Source organism: Trachypithecus francoisi, unplaced genomic scaffold, assembly GCF_009764315.1.
Source record: "Trachypithecus francoisi isolate TF-2019V2 unplaced genomic scaffold, Tfra_2.0 Lachesis_group20, whole genome shotgun sequence".
Lineage (NCBI taxonomy): Eukaryota > Metazoa > Chordata > Mammalia > Primates > Cercopithecidae > Trachypithecus > Trachypithecus francoisi.
Window position 1 is genome coordinate 7,282,689 of NW_022681466.1, and position 25,363 is coordinate 7,308,051.

General features: G+C 49.1%; 2 protein-coding genes across 17 annotated transcripts in view; both read right to left on the reverse strand.

Annotated features, from left to right (window-relative positions):
* The window catches only part of FBF1 (Fas binding factor 1), a 31,419-nt gene extending 14,186 nt beyond the window's left edge, over window positions 1-17,233 (reverse strand). For 7 of the 14 annotated variants that reach the window (XR_004430455.1, XR_004430454.1, XM_033182237.1 and 4 more), the window contains exons 1-14: window positions 15,995-16,241; window positions 14,307-14,392; window positions 13,728-13,755; window positions 11,800-11,841; window positions 9,174-9,267; window positions 8,210-8,270; window positions 6,935-6,985; window positions 4,986-5,127; window positions 4,393-4,470; window positions 3,690-3,809; window positions 3,222-3,357; window positions 2,950-3,083; window positions 2,271-2,370; window positions 112-570 (exon numbers count right to left, since the gene is read on the reverse strand). Coding sequence is in view for 12 of the 14 variants with exons in the window: in XM_033182237.1 (XP_033038128.1) it covers window positions 112-570; window positions 2,271-2,370; window positions 2,950-3,083; window positions 3,222-3,357; window positions 3,690-3,809; window positions 4,393-4,470; window positions 4,986-5,127; window positions 6,935-6,985; window positions 8,210-8,270; window positions 9,174-9,267; window positions 11,800-11,841; window positions 13,728-13,755; window positions 14,307-14,309 (1,448 nt within the window). In the remaining 2 variants the exon portion in view is untranslated. Of the gene's footprint in view, window positions 1-111; window positions 571-2,270; window positions 2,371-2,949; window positions 3,084-3,221; window positions 3,358-3,689; window positions 3,810-4,392; window positions 4,471-4,985; window positions 5,128-6,934; window positions 6,986-8,209; window positions 8,271-9,173; window positions 9,268-11,799; window positions 11,842-13,727; window positions 13,756-14,306; window positions 14,393-15,994; window positions 16,242-17,099 lie in introns of those variants that run through there. The other 7 variants (XM_033182239.1, XM_033182238.1, XM_033182236.1 and 4 more) reach the window with 7 other exon arrangements.
* A 5,705-nt stretch (window positions 17,234-22,938) lies between these two features.
* Window positions 22,939-25,363, reverse strand: part of ACOX1 (acyl-CoA oxidase 1) — a 39,475-nt gene continuing 37,050 nt past the window's right edge. For 2 of the 3 annotated variants that reach the window (XM_033182247.1, XM_033182249.1), the window contains one exon: window positions 22,939-23,933. In XM_033182247.1, coding sequence (XP_033038138.1) covers window positions 23,886-23,933 — 48 coding nt within the window. In that variant the 3' untranslated portion in view covers window positions 22,939-23,885. The remainder of the gene's footprint in view (window positions 23,934-25,363) is intronic. The other variant, XM_033182248.1, reaches the window with a different exon arrangement.

The following is a 25,363-nucleotide window of genomic DNA, read 5'->3' on the forward strand; positions in this document are numbered from 1 at the left end:
CCTGCCTTGTTCCCCAACTCCCGACTGAGGCTGCAACAGGTGAAGGGGCAAAGGGCTCCTCAAGTCTGCAGCCAGTCCTCCCCCACTAGCCACAGCAGCCCAAGCCCATACCTGCCAGAAGGGGGATAGCCCACTGTCCCCGCCAAACTCAGGCCCTCAGAGGCCCCAGCACGCTGCTCTCTGGCCAGGCCTTGGGACTTCTTCCGAGACAGGGTATGTCTCAGCCAGTCCTCCTCTTCCTCCTCCTTGGAGGCTCGCAGCTTGGAAGCCTGGCTGGCTTTGGCAGGGGACCCTGCCCCTTCGGTTGGTGGCTGTGCCCTGGAGGGGGGCAGCCCAGCTGGTGTGGAGTGCTGGCTCGCAGGAGCAGGCACTGAGGGCGTGGCAGGCACTGAGCTTTCCCAATGGGCCTCTCTGGTGGGTGAGGCAGGGAGCAGGTCCAAGTCCTCGTCCTTGAGGCCCAGCCAGTCAGCTCCTCCCTTCCTGGGCTGGATGGGGCTGGAAGCAGCTGGAGGGCTCTGTTTGGAGCCTGGTTCTCCCTTGGGGTCTGGGCCACTGTCTGCTAAGAACCTACTTCAAGACAGAAAGGAGGGTGTCAGGCAGGGGAAGCAGCCAGTCCCAGTGGCCCCCTAGCAGCCTGTGGCTGGGCGGCACGATGCCCAGGGACCCTGCATGGTCAGCTGAGGCCCAGTAAGCAGTGGCTCCTGGACTGGCTCATGTGGCAGGCCACGTGCTGTCTGTAGAACAACGAAGTACAGAGATCTTGACTTCCATCACATGAACCAGGGACAGTTCTCCCCGCAGAGAACAGGAACATCATGAAATGACAGCCATGGGCACACAGGTCTAAAGAAAAATCAGGCCGAGCATGGTGGCTCACACCTGTAATCCCAGAGTTTTGGGAGGCCAAGGTGGGCAGATCGCTTAAAGCCAGGAGTTCGAGACCAGCCTGGCCAACACAGTGAAACCCCATCTCTACTAAAAACACACAAAAAAAGCCAGGTGTGGTGGCGGGCACCTGTAATCCCAGCTACTTGGGAGGCTGAGGCACAAGAACTGCTTGAACCTGGGAGGTGGAGGTTGCGGTAAGCAGAGACCATGCCACTGCGCTCCAGCCTGGGTGACAGAGTGAGACTCTGTCTAAAAATAATAATAAATTGGATTAAGTGGTTTCCAGGTTTTCCAACAACAGTTACTTCATTTGTTCGGCCGTGGCCTTCATCTGTCACTGACCAGTGGCAGCAGGTACCCAGGGTGAAGAACATACTGGGTGTGGGAAGAAATGCCAATAAGCACAGAGCTATTCAGATAGAAAGCGGCTGAAGAAGCCAACCTGGCGTAATAGGAACAACTGCTGAACCTGGGAAAGGATGAGAGGGCTCCCGGCGCTGTTCTTACAACTTCTGAAGTGTTTTTTTTGAAATGGAGTCTCACTCTATTGCCTAGGCTGGAGTGCAGTGGTGCAATCTCAGCTCACCACAACCTCTGCCTCTGGAGTTCAAGCGATTCTCCTGCCTCAGCCTCCCGAGTAGCTGGAATTACAGGTGCCCACCACCACGCCCAGCTTCTTTTTGTATTTTTAGCAGAGACGGGGTTTCACCATGTTGGCCACGCTGTTCTCGAACTCCTCACCTCAGGTGATCCACCTGCCTTGGTCTCCCAAACTGCTGTGATTACAGGTGTGAGCCACCGCACCCAGCCAACTTTTGAAGTTTGAAATTCCTTCAAAATCTAAAGTTTAAAATATATATTGGGAAAAAAACACCAGACTCAGAAAATCCTATCACTGCTTTAATTTTTTTTTGGTAAACTGTGAGGATCACGCTGTCCGAATTGTCACGGCAGGTTCAACAGCAGAGTTCCTGGGAAGCAGGGTCTGAGATGCCACTGCAGAGGCCACTGTAGAGGTCTTGCTACCCATCGGGATGTATGTTCCTTGGGAAGACTGAGTGACATTACAGCCTTTTATGATTTCAGGGACTTTAGGTGGAGGCAGGCCTACCTGCTCCTTTCCTTCTGAGGCTGGGTGGGGCACTGGCGAACCTGAGCAGTGTCTGGGATGGGGGCTCCCACTGGGGCCGTCTCCACCACTCTGTCTGGGCTGGCGAGACCAGGCCATCTCCTGCTTCCTCCAGCACCCACAGAGCTGAAGGCCTTGTACCCTGTGGCCTACCACACGAGACTCTTGGGTGGGACAGGGGCCAGCTGCAGGGGCCTATCTTCCCAGTGGACGATCTGTCTCAGAGGCCAGGCCTCCTGCAGGCCCCACTTACCTGACAGACTGCCTGCGGGACTGCCGGCCCTCAGAGGAGCCCACGGTGGGCTGATAGGCTCCAAAGGTGAAGTCCTCGTCCCCCCATGCATCTTCACTCTCTGTGAATTAAGGAGCCTGTGACCATGATCTGGAGTAGGGGAAACCGAGCTCATTTGCGGCTGCAAAATTCTAACAAAAGCTGAATTTGGTAGCTTGTTGTGTAAGACAAGCAGAGGGAAGCTGCTGTGAAGGGAGCACCTCAGGCACTGGCCAGAAAGATGCAGTGGCCTTGCAGTAGGCGGGCCCTGCCCCAGGATCCCTTGAGGTCAGGTCCAGCAAGCTGCGTGTGTCACAAGAACGATTCTCAGCGGACAGCCTGTGGGCCGATGCTTTGAGAAACACTGGCCAGAGCAGTGCTTTTCAGATGCAAGCTGCTACCCATGAGGGGGCCGAGAAACCAGCTTAATGTGTCACAGTCAGTGTGTTTCCAAATCAAACAGCATCTCAATCATAGACGACTGAGCACGAACAGTGGTCTCGGTAAGTATTATTACATGACGCTTTTGTCTCAGCTACAGACGTGTATAATTACGTGTGTGTATCAGGATGTGAGGCTGATTTCTTATTACAGGTTGTAATGAAAGCCTGATCTAGAGGCCTCCCTCCCGTCCTGTCGCGGCCCCCGCAAGCCTCCTTACCCTGTGGCCGCTGGTACTTCTTGTCTAGCTTGAACTCCCTGTGCTCCCCTGTGCCCGGGCGGGCCAGGAGTTTGGTGGCCGTGCCTCGACCCAGCAGCTCATCCAGCGTGGAGCGAGCAGGGCGAGGCCCTTCCCTGCAGGATGGGACACACGGCAGGAATGTGTGGGTATGAGGGGCTCTTGGGACCCCCGCAGTACCCGTCCACCAGCTTTTCCCTGAACCTGAAGCGACAGCCTAGGCAGCAGCCCGGCCTACTCAGAGGGATCCTTACTGGTCTCCCATCTGCGTCTTCTCTGCTTTGGGGCTGTCTCCAAACCCCAAGGTGGCCATGATGTCATCCCCATCGTCAAACAATTCTTCTCTTTTTCGGATGGGGGTGTCTCCAGGAGTTAGCGGAATAGAGGGACCTGAAAGACAGAACACAAGGCCCAATGTCCACAGCCTTCTTGCCCTCAGCTGTGATATCTGAATGGGTTGGGGGATGGTTTCTCTGCACCTTTGGGTAGGACGACAGGCTTTAGACCTGCCCGGTCTGTCACGGGACCCAATTCCTCCAGCCTACTCTCAGACTCACACATCCTACCTCCCTATTCCTAAAGGCTGATGATCTCTTTGTACTGGACCTTACACCTCTGGTCCCCACCCGGGAGAGGCCTCTGGTTCTGCTCCAGAAAGGCTGGTTAGCCTGTTGCCAATAAAGCCTTCCTCCAGGATGGGAAATGAGCCCACTCCACCCTACCTTGATCTCTGAGTGTGCTGGGGCTCTTGTCAGAAGCTGTTTTACTCTCTGTCACAGGCGGCTTCTTGGTGATTCCTTCTTCATCATAGGAGAGAAGTCCTGCCAACGGGTCTTCCAAGTCTCACAGCAGAAGGGAAAGCACAGGTCAGACCACAGCACTTAGTTGAGGAAAAGCAAGCCTGAACTGGGGAGCAGCGCTCAAGTCAAGACTTATGGCTGCTCCAGTACATAAACAAGCCCCCTGGCATCTGGAGGGTGGGGCCTGGGGCAACAGGGACTCCAGAGGCCGGGCAAGGGGAGAGGGAGTCGGAGGGCGGCCCTGGGCTTACGGGGCCTGCTGCAGGCTTGCCCGTGGGGCCTCTGACTCTGCAGGCTGCAAGGCCTTCTGGAAATGTCCCTCAAGCATCAAAAGAGATATAAAATGTCCACACATTCATGACGGGAAAGGGGCTTCTTCCTATATTGGGGAAAATCTTCAGTTTGATGCCTGGCTTTAAGGTCTTTGCAAGTAAGTTCCCCAGTATCTCAGCCGATACAATATAACTGGTCCCGACACGAATTCATGAGGAACTAAACCAGTGGCACCAGCTCTCTGCTCCCCATGTGACATAGGCAGCAGCGGGGCCTCGGGCCAGTAAGTGTACCCAGGCTGCTCCACTCCCAAACCAGAGTGTCCCAGAGGCATGACAGGAGCCTATGATACCTTCAGAGGAAAACCTCCTGTTCTGATGCCCAGAGCTGCTGGGAGACGGAGGTGACTTCTTGGTGGATATGGCGCCCCCTGCAGGAAGCAGAAGGCAAGGTTGTAGGCCTGAGTCTCTCCTGGCCAAAGTCTTCCTCCCATACCATGGACTGGGACCTCTGGGATGGGGTACACTTCTTCCTGGGAAGCTGGGGGCTCATGGCCATGGGCACAGCCAAGGGAGGAGTCTCCAGTTCTCCCATGGGCTTCTGGTAGGGAAACGTGGTAGGAGCTACCTCCGCTCCCTCATCATGAGTCACTCCAGAGACATGGGTTCAGGAGAGGCACAGGCTACCATAGAGTTCTCCATTTTAACTCACACAGCTTCTCCAGGAGCTGCCCATGTTGGACCCAGAGGGCCTGGAACAGCTCGAGGAAGGGAGGAAACTCAAGCCGTCCCCTTACCCCACCACACACACTCACACACACACACAACTGCTTCTTGACCTCTCCAGCTTGCGCAGAGAAAACCCAAGGACACAAACGCTTCCTACTAGCATCTTCCACATCCTCAAAGTCTCCCTAACAGATTCGAGGAGCCGTCTCTCATGTACCTTTCTCACTGGGTACTGACCCACCTGCAGGCTTGGGGTGGCTGGGCAGCTCTCCTTTCCCAGGGTCCTTTGCAGCTTTTTTGCTAGGAGCTGGATTAGACTTCTTCAGACCTAAGATATCAGCATCCATGCCGTCCAGGTCCTAGAAAACCAGGGAGGGAAGGCAGAAGATGATGTCTGATAAGGGGGTGAGGACTTCCACCCAAGAGAGATGGGCACCCCAGGGGCAGAATTGTGAGAAAACAAAGGAAAATGCAAAAACTATTGAGAAAAACAGTGAGTGAAGAAAGAAAATGGAACTAAAGGTAAGCAGGGTGGGGTGGAGTGCAGTCCAGCTCATGGTTCTGGGATGAGACTCAAAGTTAGCATCAAAAATTGAGTCAGAGGACTTGTGGGTTATGCCCAGGGATCCTAGGTGGCTGGTCTGGGGAAAAAAGCTTTCCTTTTTTTTCTTTTTTTAGACAGAATATTGGCCGGGCGCAGTGGCTCATGCCTGTAATCCCAGCACTTTGGGCTGAGGCAGGTGGATCACCAGGTCAAGAAATCGAGACCATCCTGGCCAACATGGTGAAACCCTGTCTCTACTAACAATACAAAATTTAGTTGGGCGTGGTGGTGCACGCCTGTAGTCCCAGCTACTTGGGAGGCTGAGGTAGGAGAATCGCTTGACCCTGGGAGCTGGAGGTTGCAGTGAGCTGAGATCGCACGACCGCACTCCTGCCTAGGCAAGAGAGCAAAACTCCATCTCAAAAAAATAAAAATAAATTAAAAATAAAATAAAATAAAGACAGAGTCTCACTCTGTCACCCAGGCTGGAGTGAAGTGGTGCGATCATAGCTCACTGCAGCCTCTAACTCCTGAGCTCAAGTGATCCACCTGCATCGGTCTCCCAAAGTGCTGGCATTACAGGAGTAAGCCACCATGCCAGGCTTTTTTTTTTTGAAGACAGAGTCTCACTCTGTCACCCAGGCTGAAGCGCAGTGGTGTGATCATAGCTCATTGCAGTCTCCAACTCCTAGGCTCAAGCGAGCCTACTGCTTCGACCTCCCAAAGTTCTGGGATTACAGGTGTGACTGACTGTGCCTGGCCTTTGAGGAGAAAGATTTCAAGATGAGGTTAAAGAAGCTGAATCTGGGCCGGGTGTGGTGCCTCATGCCTGTAATTACATTATTTTGGGAGGCCCAGGTAAGAGAATCGCTTAAGGCCAGGAGTGTAAGGTTGCAATGAGATCACATCACTGCACTCCAGTCTGGGTGATAGAATGAGACAGTGTCTCTAAAAAAAAAAAAAATACCAAAAAAACAAAAAAACACAACAAAAACAAGAGCCCCACAGGGCTGTAACCAAAAGCGTGGCCTTGTCCTAGGGACTCTGGTAAAATGGGTTAACTAAAAGGGACACAAAACCCCAAGGGTCAGACAGGAGGGTGCTGCTGGCTGGAAGGAGAGAGAGAACAAGGTGTCCTAGGCCAAGCTAGAGATTACGTCCTTACAAATTATTCAGAATCTGTGCCTTAAAAATCCATTGCAAAGACTGGTGCTGGGCTTGATCTGATGAGAAGACAGCAGTATTGAAGGGGGCTTGGCAGGGGATGTGGAGAGAAATACGGAGAAAAATTAAGAACAAGCATTAGAGGAGACAGTTTCCCGCTCTGTCCTCTAGGTGGAAGTGAGGGGACCCAGCTAGGTAGGCCTCTGAGTAGGGCTGGCCCCATTTCCCCAGAGGCCTGTGGCACCCTCCACTCTCTATATACCAGCAACACTGGTTGATACCCAGAAAGGCGAGAAGGCCAACGGCTCACAGATGAGTTCCATGCTTGCACAAGGAAGGGCTCAGAAACACAGGTTGTAAAGGGAGAAATTAGAGGGAGAATGAAGCCTTGGTATAAAATATTATGACCCCACCCCACCCACCTCCAGTTCTAAGAATCGTGCAAGCTGTTTCCTTACCTTCATGCCCTGGAGCAGAGCCTGTGGGTCTGCCTCTGAGATACCTGAAACCTAAGTCCACAAGGAGGGTGAGGACACAGACTAGGAGGCACATTAGTCAAGGCCCCATAAAATTCAGGGTCCTGGCCCCTTGCTTCTATTAGGGCAGACGGCGCGTCAGGAGCTTACACAGCCAACGGAGCTTACATAGAAGGGTGGCTTTGTTCTCCTTGCTTGGGCTTGGCAGTTGTTTGAAGCCAAACCTGCCTGGTTGTAGAGACTCAGAAAGCACTGCCATTCCTGCCCCTTCCAACCGCAGAGAACCCTTCCATCCAGCACCGGAATTCTGCTACTTCCCACCCATGCCAATGGACAGCTATGGAGTTTATTAGGGGAAAGGAGCAACATCTAAGACTCTAGCCGTTTCAGGGAGCTCTCCTTTCCACTCATCTTACTACAGGAAAGAGGATTCTGCTTTGAGTCACTCGGCAGCCCTTGGGCATTATTTTGCTTTAAAAACAAAGTGATGGCCGGGCACAGTGGCTCACGCCTGTAATACCAGCACTTTGGGAGGCCGAGGTGGTTAGATCACTTGAGGTCAGGAGTTTGAGACCAGCCTGGTCAACATGGTGAAACCCCGTCTCTACTAAAAATACAAAATTACCTACTAAAAATACAAAAATTATTTTCTTTGGCTGGGCACAGTGGCTCAGACTGTAATCACAGTACTCTGAGAGGCCGATACGGGCGGATCAAGAGGTCAGGAGTTTGAGACCAGCTTGACCAACATGGTGAAACCCCACCTCTACTAAAAATACAAAAATTAGCCAGGCGTGGTGGTGGGTACCTGTAATCCCAGCTACTCAGGAGGCTGAAGCAGGAGAATTGCTTGAACCAGGAGGTGGAGATTGCAGTGAGCCAAGATCGCACCACTGTACTCCAGCCTGGTCAACAGAGGGAGACTCCGTCTCAAAAAAAAAAAAAAAAAAAAACGACAAAAAAAATTAGCCAGTCATGGTGGCAGGCGCCTATAATTCCAGCTACTTGGAAGGTTGAGGCAGGAGAATTGCTTGACCCTGGGAGGTGGAGGTTGCAGTGAGCCAAGATCGCACCATTGTACTCTAGCCTGAGCAACAGAGCGAGACTCCATCTCGAAAAAAAAAAAAAAAAAAGAAAGAACAAAGTGACTGCAGGGACTTCTAAACCCTTCTGTGGGCAGCCCCTTGACAACAACACCCATCTCATTGTTTCTGGGATAGGCAGAGAGGTGGAGGAGTAGGAAATGGCCAGGCTTACCTCAGCATCAGCTTCTTCCAGGCCTGCGATGGTGCTGAAGACATCATCACCCAGGAGGGACCTGCAAAGGGGAGGCGTCAGCCCCTACGTGCATCCAAGGGCACTGGATGACTAAAAAGGGGAAGAGTGGCTTAGAAAGCCCAAGGAATCTTGGATAGATTTCTCTGGAGAACAGAGGTGCTAAAGGAATGTCACAAGCCTCCTGATGCAGTGATTTTCAACTTTGTTAGCAGTAGAACTGCTTTAAAAACAAATTGTTAAAAACAATAGGCTGGGCCAGGCGCAGTGGCTCAAGCCTGTAATCCCAGCACTTTGGGAGGCCGAGGCGGGCGGATCACAAGGTGAGGAGATCGAGACCATCCTGGCTAACACGGTGAAACCCCGTCTCTACTAAAAAAGACAAAAAACTAGCCGGGCGAGGTGGCGGGCGCCTGTAGTCCCAGCTACTCGGGAGGCTGAGGCAGGAGAATGGCGTGAACCCGGGAGGCGGAGCTTGCAGTGAGCTGAGATCTGGCCACTGCACTCCAACTTGGGTGACAGAGCAAGACTCCGTCTCAAAAAAAAAAAAAAAAAAACAATAGGCTGGGCGCAGGGGCTGACGCCTGTAATCCCAGCACCTTGGGAGGCCGAGGTGGGCGGATCACCTGAGGTCAGTTGAGACCAGCTTGACCAATATGGTGAAACCTCATCTCTATGAAAAATATAAAAATTAGCTGGGTGTGGTGGCGGGCACCTGTAGTCCCAGCTACTCGGGAGGCTGAGACAGGAGAATTGTTTGAACCGGGGTGGTGGAGGTTGCAGTGAGCTGAGATTGTGCCACTGCACTCCAGCCTGGGCGACAGAGACTCTCTTAAAAAAAAAAAAAAAAATGGTGAGCAAGTGTGAAGTAGAAAGTGGGGGTGGAGGGGCAAAGAGCATTTAAACTGAAGTAGGTCATGGATACCCAGGCCGACCCTGCCCTTACTTTGTTCTAGCCTTTGAAGAAGGGAACATCTGAGATACACCTGTAGTGTCTCTGGTATGTGAAGCTAGTTTAACAGGCTTCTCAGGTAGTGTCACTGGAAAACAAGAAAAGAGAAAACGTGCCATTCAGCTAAAGGGACCTGGAGTCAAGATGCAAAGGCTGGCAAGCTCCCTTCCCAAGCTGTCTCTGTATTAGGAGGAAGAAATCTGGCTCCATAGGCAGGTCCCAATGTCACCCCTTGGAAAACCTGAATGGGAGAGAGGGTAGTACATTTCCAAGGAGGAAGTCAACCCTAAGTGCCAAATACCAAATGAAGAGCCCAACCCAACCCAACCCAACCCAACCCAACTGAACCCCAAGGAAATGCATGAGGAAAATTGCTTTTCCACAGCCCAAAACTGTAGGTTGGAATACATTAGCCAGGTGTGGTGGTGGGTGCCTGTAATCCCAGCTACTCAGGAGGCTGAGGCAGGAGAATCGCTTGACCCAGGAGGCGGAGATTGCAGTGAGCAGAGATTGCGCCACTGCACTCCAGCCTGGGTGACAGGAGCTTTGTGGGTTCTCTGGGACCACGCGGGGGAAACCTGTCTCTCTGTCCCTGGTGAGCTTTACATGACCATGAAACCATGTTCCTTAACAGACCAACACGAACACAAATAATATGGATTAGCATCCAGAATCTACCAGGAACTCTTATAACTCAATGATAAAAAGACAAGTTACCCAATAAAAAGGGGCAAAGAATCTGAACAGACATTTCTCCAAAGATATACACATGGCCAATAAACACATGAAAAGGATGCTGAACCTCATTAGTCATTAGGGAAATGCACATCAAAACTTCCATGAGATACCCACTTTACACCCTCTAGGATGGCAATAATCAAAAAGAAGAAAAATAAGTATTAGCAAGGATGTAGAGGAACTAGACCCCTCTTACATTGCTGGTGGGATGTAAAACAGCACAGCTGCTGTGGAAAAGCAGTCTCCTCAAAAAGTTAAACATGCAGTTGCCATATGGTCCAGGAATTCCACATGAACTGAAGACACATGTCCGCCCAAAAACTAGTACACCAACATTCATAACTGCATTATTCATAACAGCCAAAATGCGGAAATATCTCAGATATCCGTCAGCTGATGAAGGGATAAACAAAATGTGATTTATCCACACAATGGAGCATTATCTAGCCATAAAAAAGTTATAAAGTACTGATTCATGCTACAGTGTGGATAAAATTTGGATAAAACTTGGAAAATATCATGCTATATCAGAGAAGCTATGTGTGCTACGCACAGTGGCTCACACTTGTAATCCCAACACTTTGGGAGGCTGAGGCAGGTGATTGAGGCCAGGAGTTCAAGATCAGCCTGGCCAACATGGTGAAAACCCATCTCTACTAAAAATACAAAAATTAGTTGGTTGTGGTTGTGTGTGCCTGTAGTCCCAGCTACTCGGGAAGCTGAGGCACGAGAATCACTTGAACTCAGGAGGCAGAGGTAGAGCCGAGATCACACCACTGCACTCCAGCCAGGGTGACACAGTGGGACTCTGTTACAAAAAAAAAAAAGCTAGATGTAAAGGTAAGATGCTGGCCGGGCATGGTGGCTCAACACCTGTAATCCCAGCACTTTGGGAGGTCGAGACTGGCAGATCACCTGAGGTTGGGAGTTCGAGACCAGCCTGACCAACATGGAGAAACTCCCGTTTCTACTAAAAATATAAAATTAGCCAGGCGTGATGGTGAGTGCCTGTAATCCCAGCTACTCAGGAGGCTGAGGCAGAATTGCTTGAACCTGGGAGGTGGAGGCTGCGGGGAGTCGAGATCGTGCCATTGCACTCCAGCCTGGGCAACAAGAGCGAAACTCTGTCTCAAAAAAAAAAAAAAAAAGTAAGATGTTGTGTGATTCCATTTTATGTCAAGTGTCCACAATAGGCAAATCCATAGAGACAGAGAGTAAATAATAAGTGGTTGCCTAAGGTTGGAGGGAGGAGAGAATGAAATTGACTACAAATGGGCATAGAGCTTCTTTACAGGGTGATGGAGAATGTTCTGGAATTAGGTAGTGGTGATGGTTGTACAACTTTGTGAATATTCTAAAACCACTGAGTTGTATACTTTACAGGCATGGACTTTATACTACATAAATTACATCTCAATTTTTTTTTTTTTTTTGAGACAGAGTCTCACTCTGTCGCACGGGCTGGAGCGCAGTGGCGCAATCTTGGCTCACTGCAACCTCTGCCTCCTGGGTTCAAGTGATTCTCCTGCCTCAGCCTCCTGAGTAGCTGGGATTACAGGTGCCCGCCACTATGCCCAACTAATTTTTTTGTATTTTTAGTAGAGACAGGGTTTCACCATGTTGTTCGGGCTGGTCTTGAACTCCTGACCTCGTGATTGGCCCTCCTCAGCCTCCCAGAGTGCTGGGATTACAGACGTGTATATCTCAATTTTTTAAAAAGGGCGGGTGTAGTGGCTCATGCCTGTAATCCTAGCACTTTGGTTCAGGAGGCGGGAGGATCCATTTGAGTCCAGAAGTGTGGAACCAGCCTGGGCAACATAGTAAGGAAAAAAAAGCAACAGCAGCAGCCCAAATTAGGGGATTCTGGGCAAGGTGCACTTACTCTCATCCCCTAGAAGGTCACCAAGTAAATCATCAATGGAGCCTGGAACAGAAAAGGGACTGTCATGACTTCAGGAGGAAAAAAGAGTGGCCCTTAATAAACCTCAAGGCTTGAGACTCGCCAGAAGGCGTCAGAGCTTTCAGATGTTGGGACTCAGGCTTAGCTCTCCTTTCATTGGCCAAGAGATGTTTTATGTCTCTGGCAACAAGTCACAAAGCCTTGCTGAAATACCCTGAGGCAAAAATTTAAAATAACTATCTCAGGCCAGGCGCAGTGGCTCACACCTGCTATGCCAGCACTTTGGGAGGCTGACGCGGGCGGATCTCCTGAAGTCAGGAATTTGAGACCAGCCTGACCAACATGGCGAAACTCTGTCTCTACTAAAAATACAAAAAAATGGCTGGGCGCAGTGGCACACGCCTGTAATCCCAGCACTCGGGGAGGCTGAGGCAGGTGGATCATGAGGTCAGGAGATCAAGACCATCCTGGCTAACATGGTGAAACCCTGTCTCTCCTAAAAATTCAAAAAATTAGCCAGGCGTGGTGGCGGGTGCCTGTACTCCCAGGTACTTGGGAGGCTGAGGCAGGAAAATCACTTGAACCCGGGTTGCTGAGGTTGTAGTAAGCTGAGATCGCACCACTGCACTCCAGCCTGGGCGACAGAGCAAGAAGCCATCTCAGAAAAAAAAAAAAAAAAACTCCAAAAAATTAGCTGGGCATGGTGGCACATGTCTGTAATCCCAGCTATTAGGGAGGTTAAGGCAAGATAATTGCTTGAACCTGGGAGGCAAAAGTTGCAGTGAACCGAGATCGTGTCACTGCATTCCAGCCTGGGTGACAGAGCAAGATGCCATCTCAAAAACAAACAAACAAACAAACAAACAAAATTAGCCAGGCATGGCGGCGCATGCCTGTAATCCCAGTTACTGGGGAGGCTGAGGCAGGAGAATCGCTTGAACCTGGGAGGCAGAGGTTGCAGTGATCTGAGATCGTGCCATTGCACTCTAGCCCGGGCAACAGAATGAGACTCCGTCTAATTAAAAAAAAAAAAAACTATCTCAAAGAATGATGGTGCAGATTTTCAGGAGAACCTATATTCTACCTGTCTACCATGACACACTGGCCAAAAATCAGTCTTCCAGATCTTGAACACAGCCCAGTGCGGCTCTTTGGGAAGAGTGCCCAAGATTTCTAGGCACATGGAAGCTACTTTCAGACAAGTAGGCTCCTTGTACCCTTCCATCTGATATCCCCCAGAAGTGGTCTGGACGTCCTCATCAATGGCCACTTTCTGATGGAGGCATGTGGGGGAACCTAAGTATGAATACCAAATTCATTTCCCTCCCCCAGCTTTCCCACCCTGAATCCCAACCACATATTTCTGGATACAGAGCCCAAGGAGAAGGATTTTTTCCACAACCCCATATCTTATTTATGTCTGAACTTCTCTGAGGACCAGTGAGGAAGCAAAAGGAAGACCAAGGCTGCCTACGGAAAAATGGGAAGAATAGTAAGACTCTCATCAAAAACATTTTTTTTTTTTTTTTCTGAGACGGAGTCTCGCTGTGTCGCCCAGGCTGGAGTGCAGTGGTGCGATCTTGGCTCACTGCAAGCTCTGCCTCCTGGGTTCACACCATTCTCCTGCCTCAGCCTCCCAAGCAGCTGGGACTACAGGTGCCTGCCACCATGCCCAGCTAATTTTTTGTATTTTTAGTAGAGACAGGGTTTCACCATGTTAGCCAGGATGGTCTCAATCTACTGACCTCATGATCCACCCGCCTCAGCCTCCCAAAGTGCTGGGATTACAGGCGTGAGCCACCATGCCTGGCCCAAAAACATTTAAATAAACACACATTTCATTGATCCAGGACCAAAGGGGAAAAAGATATATATTTGGCTTAAGGGTAATGTTCCATCTCTCCACTCACCTTTCCATCCCTTCTTGGTTTTTGGCGCCTAAAACGGGAAAAACAAATCACATCAAGAATACCAAACAGTGAACACAGGTGGAAACTGGCAATGCAGAATGAATTGCATTGCCTTTTGCCAAGTCACCAGAGGCAGGAGCACCAATGGCATTTAGAGATGTTAAGTCCTTTATGCGTTCCTGTATTTTCTGAGAACCGACTCATCAGAGCGTGGACACAGCCCCACTAACCAGTGATGGGTACCAATGGGTGGGCAGAAGTCATTCCTATCCCAGACACGACATGCAAACCCTCCCAGTCGAGATGTCTGTGACCAGAAATGTCTTCTATTCCGTGCCCCTGATTCAATACCAGTGACAGACACTTAAAAACGCTTCCAGCCGGACACTCAGAGGCTCAGAAGAAAACTTGGTCGTCAAAAGTTTGGTATCAATGCCACCTCCTGTCACTCTTCTCCAGGGTTTCCATCCTGGTCCTTGCTGCCCAGTCCCCAGAGTGTTGCATGCAGTCAAGATCTTTGGGGGTGCAGGATGGGAGGCATGTTTGCTTTCCATGCATCTTACTCTGAACTCTGCCTACCATCTCACGGCTCTCGGGGCTGCTCGCAGCTCCTTCACAGCACTGGCCAGCTCATCTGGATTCTGCCCACATCAGGCTCATACTCCCTAATGAAGAAAATTAAAGTGGTTGCTTAAAAATGATGTCGTTTTGGCTGGGCGCCGTGGCTCACGCCTGTAATCCCAACACTTTCAGAGGCTGAGGCAGGTGGATCACCTGAGGTCAGGAGTTCAAGACCAGCCTGGCCAACATGGTGAAACTCTGTTTCTACTAAAAACACAAAAATTAGGTGGGCATGGTAGTGCAGATCTGTAATCCCAGCTACTCAGGAGGCTGAGGCACGAGACTCGTTTGAACTTGGGATGTGGAGGCTGCAGTGAGCTGAGACTGTGCCAACCTAGGAGACAGAGTGAGACTCCATCTCAAAAAAAAAAAAAAAAAAAAAAAAAAAAAAAACAGAGAGAGAGAGACAAGCGCAGTGGCTCACACCTGTAATCCCAGAACTCTTTGGGAGGCTGAGGCAGGTGGATCACCTGAGGTCAGGAGTTTGTGACCAGCTTGGCCAACATGGTAAAACCCCATCTCTACCAAAAAATACAAAAAATTAGCTGGGTGTGGTGGCAGGCACCCAGCTACTTGGCAGGCTGAGGCAGGAGAATCACTTGAACCCACTACACAGAAGTTGCAGTGAGCTGAGATCATGCTATGCATTCTAGCCTAGGCAACAGAGCAAGACTCCATCTCAAAAAAAAAAAAAAAAAAAAAAAAAAAAAAGATGATTTAACAGAGCGTGAATCCAAGGTTTATCAAAGCTTCTCTCACTTTGCCCATTCAAGAGGTAAAACCCATTTCCATAAATTAAAAATTCCTTATAGGGGATGCACTTCAGAAGAGGAGCAAAGTACTCTCAGTCCGGGCGCGGTGGCTCACACCTGTTACCCCGGCACTTTGGGAAGCCGAGGTGGGCAGATCACTTGAGGTCAGGAGTTCAAGACCAGCCTGACCAACATGGTGAAATGCTGTCTCTACTAAAAGTACAAAAATTAGCCGGGCGTGGTGGCGCATGCCTGTAATCTCAGCTACTCAGGAGGCTGAGGCAGGAGACTCGCTTGAACCCAGGAGGAGAAGGTTGTAGTGAGCTGAGATCGCCCCACTGCACTCCAGCCTGGGCAACACGTGAGACTCTGTCTCAAAAAAAAAAAAAAAAAAAGTGCTCTGGATAACTTAACGGGCTTTCTGAAGCTTTGCGATTACTTGAAAAAAGGGCAGTGGCCATGATCCCTTACCCTGAAAGCTGATGCGGCAAGTGGCAAGTACTCATTTCAGAAATGAGGTGGGTACCTGGCACCAAGGCTGAAACCCTTTCCCAGGCAGCACCCATGACTACTTTCTAGGCAGCATTGAGCACAAAAGCAGGTGTGGGCTCTGGTTACTCTTTGATATTCTTTTTCTTTGTAAAATCTTTTTTTAGAGACGGGGTCTCACTGTGTTACCCAGGTTGGTATTGAACTCTGGGGCTCAAGCAATCCTCCTGCGTTGGTCTCCCAAAGTGCTGGGATTACAGGTATGAGCCACCACATCCAGCAACACGATTTTCACTGACGGTGGAAATATTTCCCTTTACATAGGCAGTAAATCTGACCCATTGAGAACAGTTTTCTTCGGAATTACCTCTCTCCCTCCCCCTCTTCCACTTTACCAAAACTCACCTACAGGATGTCCTAGAAGGAGTCAGAGGGGTCCTCTCTCTGTCCCAGGTGTTGGCCTGTCCTGTTATTGGAATGCAAGGGTTATGTGGGCTTACCTACAGAGTCCACCTTGAATACTTGAATACATGTGTTTTCTTTTTTTTTTTTTAGATGGAGTCTCGCTCTGTTGCCTAGGCTGGAGTGCAGTGGTGCAATCTTGGCTCACCGCAACCTCAGCCTCCCAGGTTCAAGCGAATCTCCTGCCTCAGCCTCCCGAGTAGCTGGGAATATAGGCATGCGCCACCATGCCCAGTTAATTTTTGTATTTTTAGTAGAGACGGGGTTTCACTGTTGGCCAGGCTGGTCTTGAACTCCTGACTTCGTGATCTGCCCACCTCGGCCTCCCAAAGTGCTGGGATTACAGGTGTGAGCCACCGCGCCTGGCCTTCTATCTTTCTTTCTTTTTTCCAGACAGGGTCTTGCTCTGTTGCCCAGACTGGAGTGCAGTGGCGCGATCACAGCTCTCACAGCTCACTGCAGCCTCGACCTCCTTGGGCTCAGGCGATCCTCCAATCTCAGCCTCCCTAGCAGCTGGGACCACAGGCACAGGCCACCATGTCCGGCAAATTTTAAAACTTTTTTGTAGAGACGGGTCTCCCTACGTTGCCCAGGGTCGTCCCAAACGCCTGGCCTCGAGTGATCCTCCCGCCTTGGCCTCCCGAAGTGTTGGGATTACAGGCATGAGCCACCGTGCCTGGCTTTGTGTTTTTCTCTGCAATGGCGACATCACGACCTACAAGTCCAAATGTGTCCCATAACACATCATGGAACTTCTGGCATCTCCTATCGATCCTGTACCGGCTTCAAACTATGGGGATTTTCTAGGCGTGGTTTGCCAAGGCCAAAGGGCTACAGTGTAACCCCGTCCCCACATCTATTCAGCCGACTCCATGCCAGGCATTTTACAGATCCCGAGACTACCCCTAAACAAGACCCCTAACCGGAGTAGCCCCACCGTCCCGAGACTCCGAGCCCCTCAATGCGTCACCCTTCTGAGCGCCCGGCCTATATGGTCCCCGAGAGCAGCCTGTAATGCTCCCAGCCCCTGAAGCCTCCCGTTACGCGCCGTGTCCCCGGAGGTGCGGCCGCTGGGACCAGCACCGGCCCCGGCTCCATTCAGGTCGCCCAGCCCGGCCAGGCCTCCCGCTTCCAGCCGCTGCTGCCACTCTCAGGCGTCCGGCCTCCCGCGGAAAGGCGGGCGCGAGGCATCCTGGGAGTCGTAGTCGGCGGTCTGCTCACCCGCCCGCACAGAGGAGACGGGGACGACGTGAGCAACTACAGCTCCCAGGGAGCCGCGCGCGGCCCTTGGCGAGGCCGGGCCTCTGCCGGCGGTGGGCACGTTGCTAGGAGCTGCCCCAACGCCTCTCCAGGAAGAGGGCGCCAGGCTCAAAGGCCCTCTTGGGAACTGCAGAGACGCTTAAAAGTTCCTCCTGCCCACTTCTGAGGGCTGATACGTGGCCGGCGCGGAGGCGTGAGAAATGTGTTGATATTGGGAGGTTGACGGGTGAATCCACAAATTCACCCGTGTTTATTCCACACCCCAAAGCTTGAGGGAAGTGACTGACCTTCCTGTTTAATGATCCAATCAAAGCTGTATAGCCAGAATGAAACCCAATACTGTCACCCCACAAAAAGATAAGTCACATTTTTTCTAGTATATGCTAATTATGAATTTTATTAAGGTTTATTCAATTTCACAGAGGAAAGAACGGTTTGTGTTTGGCTTACCCGCAGTGCTGGCAGGTCACAGCTGGCCAACCATGATTCATTCACATGCTCTGGCCCCGTGCCCCTCGTCCTCCCACCCCCGCCCCCACAGGACACCATCAAGCCAGGGCTGGGTAACAACATATGCTAAATCCATCTTCTCAGGCATGAACCAAACTCAAGCCACAACAGCAAAGGCGGAAAAAGGTGGCAAAGTAATTATGTGCTCCCAAGGTATACAGTCATTTAGTTGAATCTATAACAATTGGAAATAAAAAGGCATTTATGAAGTCTAGTCTGCAGTGTGAATGTGGAAGGTGGAAGATCACACACATTTACTAATCTAAGAAATACTCAAAACATATTTTGGTCTAAAAAATCCCCAATTTCCCATGATCTTCCCAAAACAACCAATGACCCACTTAAAGACAGAAACACCCTTGAATCTAGGAACGTGCACATATGCAACAGCTAACATGTGGTAACTCTAACAATGTTCCTTATATGTTTCTGTGTTTACTATCATGGACCATAGGAATCAAGTACTGGAAAATTTAGTAAGTGTGCACAGTTAAAAGCAAAATAGTGGCTGGGTGCGGTGGCTCACACCTGTAATTCCAGCACTTTGGGAGGCTGAGGTGGGTGGATCACGAGGTCAGGAGTTCAAGACCAGCCTGGCCAACTTGGTGAAACCCCGTCTCTGCTAAAAATACAAAAAAATTAGATGGGCATGGCAGCAGGTGCCTGTAATCACAGCTACTCAGGAGGCTGAGGTGGAGAATTGCTTGAACCCAGGAGGCGGAGGTTGCAGTGAGCCAAGATTGTACCACTGCACTATGGCCTGGGTGAAAGAGCAACTCAGTGTCTCAAAAACCAAAAACAAAACAAGAAAAACCCCAAAAAAATACCATCAGTATTTTAAAATAAAAAGTCATTTTAGTCCATTACAGTATGACTTGTTCTAATCCTCCAATAACACAGTAAATAAACAGCAGAAATCACTTTCCTGCATTGTTTCATGAAAATGATCAAAACCTTTATCTAAGTCAGAACATCAACAAGACTCTTGATCTCAGGTCATTGATTTCCTGGCACTCCTCCTCTCTCTAGCTGTAGTAGCAGCTACTGCTTGAAGACAACCTGTATATCCTAGGCATACCCTCTACATGTATAAAAAGATGTGCAGGTGTTACAGACCACCTACACCTAATTCACTTCCTAATAAGATGGATGGAATAACTCGGAAAATGGAGGGGACGGATTTTGAGCCGCAGTTCTCTAAAGAATTATTGATTCACAGGATCTCCAAGATTATGCATTTGAAAAGTTTTATTTCTCCACCCAAAGCCCTGCAGTGAAGAAAATCCAAGAATTAAGATGTAACATGTTGGCTGGGCGAAGTGGCGCGGTGGCTTATGCCTGTAATCTCAGCCCTTTGGGAGGTGGCGGGGGGTGTGTGCAGATCACCTGGCCAACATAGTGAAACCCCATCTCTGCTCAAAATATAAAAATTAGCCAAGCGTGATGGTGGGTGCCTGTAATCCCAGCTACTCAGGAGGCTGAGGTGGGAGAATCGCTTGAATCCGGGAGGTGAAGATTGCTAAGCCAAGATCGCACCATTGCATTCCTGCCTGGGCGACAGAGCGAGACTCCGTCTCAAAAAAAAAAAAAAAAAAAGTAACATGTTGGCCCAGCGCAGTAGCTCACTCCTGTAATCCCAACCCTTTGGGAGGCCTGAGGTGGGAGGATCACCTGAGGCTACGAGTTCACGACCGGCCCAAGGCAACATAGCCATACCCTATCTCCAAAAAGAAAAAAAAAATTAGCCAGGTGTGGTGATGTGCACCAGTAATCCCAGCTTCTCAGAAGAGGCCAAGGCAGGAGTCCAAGAGTTGGTGCCAAAGTATGCTACAATCACACCACCGCATTCCAGCCTGGGTGAGAGTGAAGACACTCGTGGGGTGGAAAAAAAAGATCCAGCATGTTAACTTTAGGAACTATAAAATGAAGTCGCCATTGCAGAGGTATATATGATCTGAAATTACAACTGGTGACTTCTCAGAAAGCATATGAACATAGTGAATGCTGTAATGTTCTGAAGGTAAGCTGACACTTAGTAGTGATATGTTCTAAAGACAAGAACATGAGGGCTCCAAAGGCTGTGTCACCAACTCTGCTTTGAGGTCACTAATTTTTAAATACAGAGCATAAAGTAGAACTCCAAACACTTAGGCAAGAAGAATCCATTACAAATAGCCAACACATTTCTATTAAACCTCACATTTTCAATTTTGTATTCAGTTGAGAGTACTTTTTTAAAAAAGGCTTAAATTAGTATTATCTAACACACACAAAAAAACTCATTAATTCTGCTCACTCTGGGCCAGGTGCTGTGGCTCACACCTGTAATCTCAGCACTTTGGGAGGCTGAGACAAGATGATCACTTGAGCCCAGGAGTCTGACACCAGCCTGGGCAACATGGCAAAACCCTCTCTCTACAAAAAAAGTAGAATTAGCCGGACGTGGGGGCATGTGCCTGTGGTCCCAGCTACTCAGGAGACTGAGGAGGGAGGACCATTTGAACCCGGGAGGCAGAGGTCACAGTGAGCCAAGATCCCACCATTGCACTCTAGTCTGGGTGACAGAGTGATACCCTGTCTCAAAAAGATAAAAATAAAAAATAAAATTCCTACTCAGTAATTTTGGAGAAGACAAGGTTAAAATGTATCTTTGTACTTGTGAAAATGGCCCACAAAATTTTGAATCCAACAGACCCAAACTTGTCAGTGGCAGTCTAGTGTGGTAGACAGAACAAATTGGACTTGCCACTTCCTTTAAGGTACAGCCAACAAATGTGTACCAAGTACTTCCAAGGACTCCTAAAGTGACTGGAGCCACTCACAACTATTGCTACAACTACAGTAATTACAGCTGATTTACAGTTATCCACTCAGGCAGGTATCACTCCTTCTTTTTTTTTTTTTTTGAGACGGAGTCTTGCTCTGCCACCCAGGCTGGAGTGCAGTGGCCGGATCTCAGCTCACTGCAAGCTCCGCCTCCCAGGTTTACGCCATTCTCCTGTCTCAGCCTCCGGAGTAGCTGGGACTACAGGCGCCCGCCACCTCGCACGGCTAGTTTTTTGTATTTTTAGTAGAGACGGGGTTTCACCGTGTTAGCCAGGATGGTCTTGATCTCCTGACCTCGTGATCCGCCCGTCTCGGCCTCCCAAAGTGCTGGGATTACAGGCTTGAGCCACCGCGCCCGGCCCACTCCTTCCTTTTTTATTCTTAGTGTTCCCTAAATCTAATAAACCTATATTCTAAATTTCTTCATAATTTAAACCTAAGTTTAATTGTGTGGCATATTTTTTCTCTCTTAATAGTACAAATCAGTGAGGTTTACTGTATCTTTACTCTTGATTATACTGAATAAAGTTCAAGAAGAAAATTTCAATATTAATAAAAATAGCATCAAACATCAGATTTAGATTTTATTTTATTTTCTGAGATGGAGTCTCGCTCAGCCAGTGGCGCCATCTTGGCTTACTGCAACCTCCACCACCCTGCCCCCAGTTCAAGCGATTCTCCTGCCTCAGCCTCCTGAGTAGCTAGGACTACAGGCACGCGCCACCACCATGCCCAGCTCATTTCTGTATTTTTTTTTTAGTAGAGATGGGATTTCACCATGTTGGCCAGGATGATCTCAAACTCCTGACTTCAGGTGATCCACCAGTCTAGGCCTCCCAAAGTGCTTGGATTACAGGTGTGAGCCACCGCACCCGGCCCCCGATTTAGATTTTAAATAAAACTTGAGGTACTGGGTCAAAGGGGGCTCTGCAGGTCGATGATCTCCTCAAACCCGCAAAGACATCCATCCCATCTATGCAAATGGATTAGGGGGTGTCATTCCAAACACCCTCAGATCCTGCCCAGATATTCATCTGTGAACAAGATATTTCAACACTAATTTTCAAACAATTCTACATCTAGCAGGTCAGTTTATCATTTTCCAGAATCTGAACTACTGTCAAGATAAGACTCAAGTGAGATTAACTCAGGGTTAATCTTCAATCTTAACACAATTATCAATTAGTTCTCCCAGTGGAAAGATTAAGGCTTTTGTCAATATGTAGCATTTCTGCTGTAACCTAAAAGTCTCATATTACCAGTTCCCCAGGATAGACAGATATTATGTCAGGTCTCCGGAGAGGAATTATGTTTCCATGGAATTAAACCATATTCTCAGGACTGATTCTAGAACAGCTGGTTTCATGAGGCATACGGCGCAGATTTTAAAAAGAAAAAAAGGCCGGGCACAGTGGCTCAAGCCTGTAATCCCAGCACTTTGGGAGGCCGAGACGGGCGGATCACGAGGTCAGGAGATCGAGACCATCCTGGCTAACACGGTGAAACCCCGTCTCTATTAAAAAATACAAGAAAACTAGCCGGGCGAGGTGGCGGCCGCCTGTAGTCCCAGCTACTCGGGAGGCTGAGGCAGGAGAATGGCATGAACCCGGGAGGCGGAGCTTGCAGTGAGCTGAGATCCGGCCACTGCACTTCAGCCTGGGTGACAGAGCCAGACTCCGTCTCAAAAAAAAAAAAAAAAAAAAGAAAAAAGAAAAACAACAACAACAACAAAGTGACTTACATTGACTTTAAGAAAAAATTAATTAAGATGTATTTAATCTTTAAATATAGAATGATTGTGTAAATTAGATTTCAGCTGAAAGGACAATTAGCGATTCAGATAAAGCTCCTAGAAATATACTGAAAACAAAGCCATACATATAGTAAGAAATAGAACCTACAGAACTTCCGTTTTTCTAGCCGGGCGCGGTGGCTCAAGCCTGTAATCCCAGCACTTTGGGAGGCTGAGACGGGCAGATCACGAGGTCAGGAGATCGAGACCATCCTGGCGAACATGGTGAAACCCCGTCTCTACTAAAAAAATACAAAAAACTAGCCAGGCGAGGTGGTGGGCGCCTGTAGTCCCAGCTACTCGGGAGGCTGAGGCAGGAGAATGGTGTAAACCCGGGAGGCGGAGCTTGCAGTGAGCTGAGATCCGGCCACTGCACTCCAGCCCGGGCGACAGAGCAAGACTCCGTCTCAAAAAAAAAAAAAAAAAGAACTTCCGTTTTTCTAACCATAGTTTTTTTTGTTTTTTTCCCAGTTGTTAAAAACAAACAAACAAACACCTCACAGTTTCAATGATTATATTTTCTGAACCAAAAATCAGAACACATGGTTTGTGTCAAAGGGTTTTTCTGTGCTACGTCGGGGAGTGAGATGACCTAAGTGACATTTTGTAAATGCCAAATATGGTAACCTCCAAGCTTTTAATGGCTTATGCCAAGATGACAGAATCTTTGAAATCTGATTGTCCCAGAAAATCCAGTTAATATAGTCACCAAAGTTACAGCTGAGAGCTCTCCCTACAGTTCCTACTACTGTGACAATTTAGTGATCCTTCAAATGGAAAATTCCTAATTACACGAGACAATGGTCCTACAGTAGGCCTGTGCGAAATAAGTTCTCTTATTGGAAAAATGCCAGCATGAATAGTTTGATAAACGCAATCCATCAGCAAAGGAGAGCAAGCAGGCAGAGACTGTGCCAAGCAGAAACTCATTTGCATCAAGTTTTCCAGTAAGTTTCCTTCCCCCAGTCCCTTTTCTTCAATCCTGCTTTTAAGCCAGGTCCCAGGGTAAGTCTGGTAGAACACCAAGCAGGAAAGCTTGGAAGGGTTCTACACCACTTCAAAAATACCTTTGCTTAAAAACACTTATATAGCCAGTGATTAGCAATTAAAATGTGAAAATAATCAACTACTTAGTAGTTAAATTCTGCTAATTATCAAAAGTCATAGTCTACTGGGATCAGCAGCATTACAAAAGGAAGTCATATTGCATTTCTTAAGCTTTTTCTGAATGGTTTAACAGGTCTCTTTCAGTGTTAATTGCACTTAAAACATCTGCTTTTTTTTTCATTTAATCTCTGAAATCTGTTCATTTTTTTCCCTCCATTTATAAAAAGGGGTCAATTTATCATCTGCTCTATAGCTATCTGAATTCGAAAAAGATCCCACACAGATCCGAGTTGCACACAGGCGCTTTCTGGAGCAGATTAAACTTGTCCGTGTGATATTTCAGAGCTTAGACTGCAGTGATTTCAGGTGCTTGTAAGACTCGTGGACCTGTGGGGAAGGGAGAGAGAAGAACTACTATGAAAGAGTTTGTAATGTTAAATAGTATGTATTTTTTTTTTTTTTTGAGACGGAGTCTCGCTCTGTCGCCCAGGCTGGAGTGCAGTGGCCGGATCTCAGCTCACTGCAAGCTCCGCCTCCCGGTTTACGCCATTCTCTCGCCTCAGCCTCCCGAGTAGCTGGGACTACAGGCGCCCGCCATCTCGCCCGGCTAATTTTTTGTATTTTTTTAGTAGAGACGGGGTTTCACCGTGTTAGCCAGGATGGTCTCGATCTCCTGACCTCGTGATCCGCCCGTCTCGGCCTCCCAAAGTGCTGGGATTACAGGCTTGAGCCACCGTGCCCGGCCTATTTTTTTTTTTTTTCAAGACTGATTCCTGCTCTGTTGCCCAGGCTGGAGTGCAGTGTCACAATCCTGGCTCACTACAGCCTCTGCCTCCCAGACTCCAGTGATCTTCCCACGTCAGCCTCCCGAGTTGCTAGAACTACAGCTGTGTGCCATGACACCTGGCTGCTATTTGCAATTTTTGTAGAGATGGGGGTTTACCATGTTGGCCAGGTTGGTCTAGAACTCCTCAACCCAAGTCATCCACCCACTTCAACCTCCTAAAGTGCTAAGATTACAGGCGTGAACCACTGTGCCCAGCCTGTGGTTATTACTATAGAGTCCTTATCTTTCAGAGATATGCATTGAATTATTTATGGATAAAATTATCTGATGTCTTAGTTTATTTATTTATTTATTTATTTTGAGATGGAGTCTCACTCTGTCTCCCAGGCTGGAGTGCAGTGGTGCAATCTTGGCTCACTGCAAGCTCCGCCTCCTGGGTTCACGCCATTCTCCTGCCTCAGCCTCCTGAGTAGCTGGGACTACAGGCGCCCACCACCACGCCCAGCTAATTTTTTGTATTTTTAGTAGCGATGGGGTTTCACCGTGTTAGCCAGGATGGTCTCGATCTCCTGACCTCGTGATCCGCCCGCCTCGGCCTCCCAAAGTGCTGGGATTACAGGCGTGAGCCACCATGCCCGGCCATTTTTTTTTTTTTTGAAACGGAGCCTCGCTCTTGTTGCCCACGCTGGAGTGCAATGGCACGGTCTCGGCTCACCGCAACCTCTGCCTCCCAGGTTCAAGCAATTCTCCTGCCTCAGCCTCCCGAGTAGCTGGGACTACAGGCGCCCGCCATCTCGCCCGGCTAATTTTTTGTATTTTTTTAGTAGAGACGGGGTTTCACCGTGTTAGCCAGGATGGTCTCGATCTCCTGACCTCGTGATCCGCCCGTCTCGGCCTCCCAAAGTGCTGGGATTACAGGCTTGAGCCACCGCGCCCGGCCTATTTTTTTTTTTTTTCAAGACTGATTCCTGCTCTGTTGCCCAGGCTGGAGTGCAGTGTCACAATCCTGGCTCACTACAGCCTCTGCCTC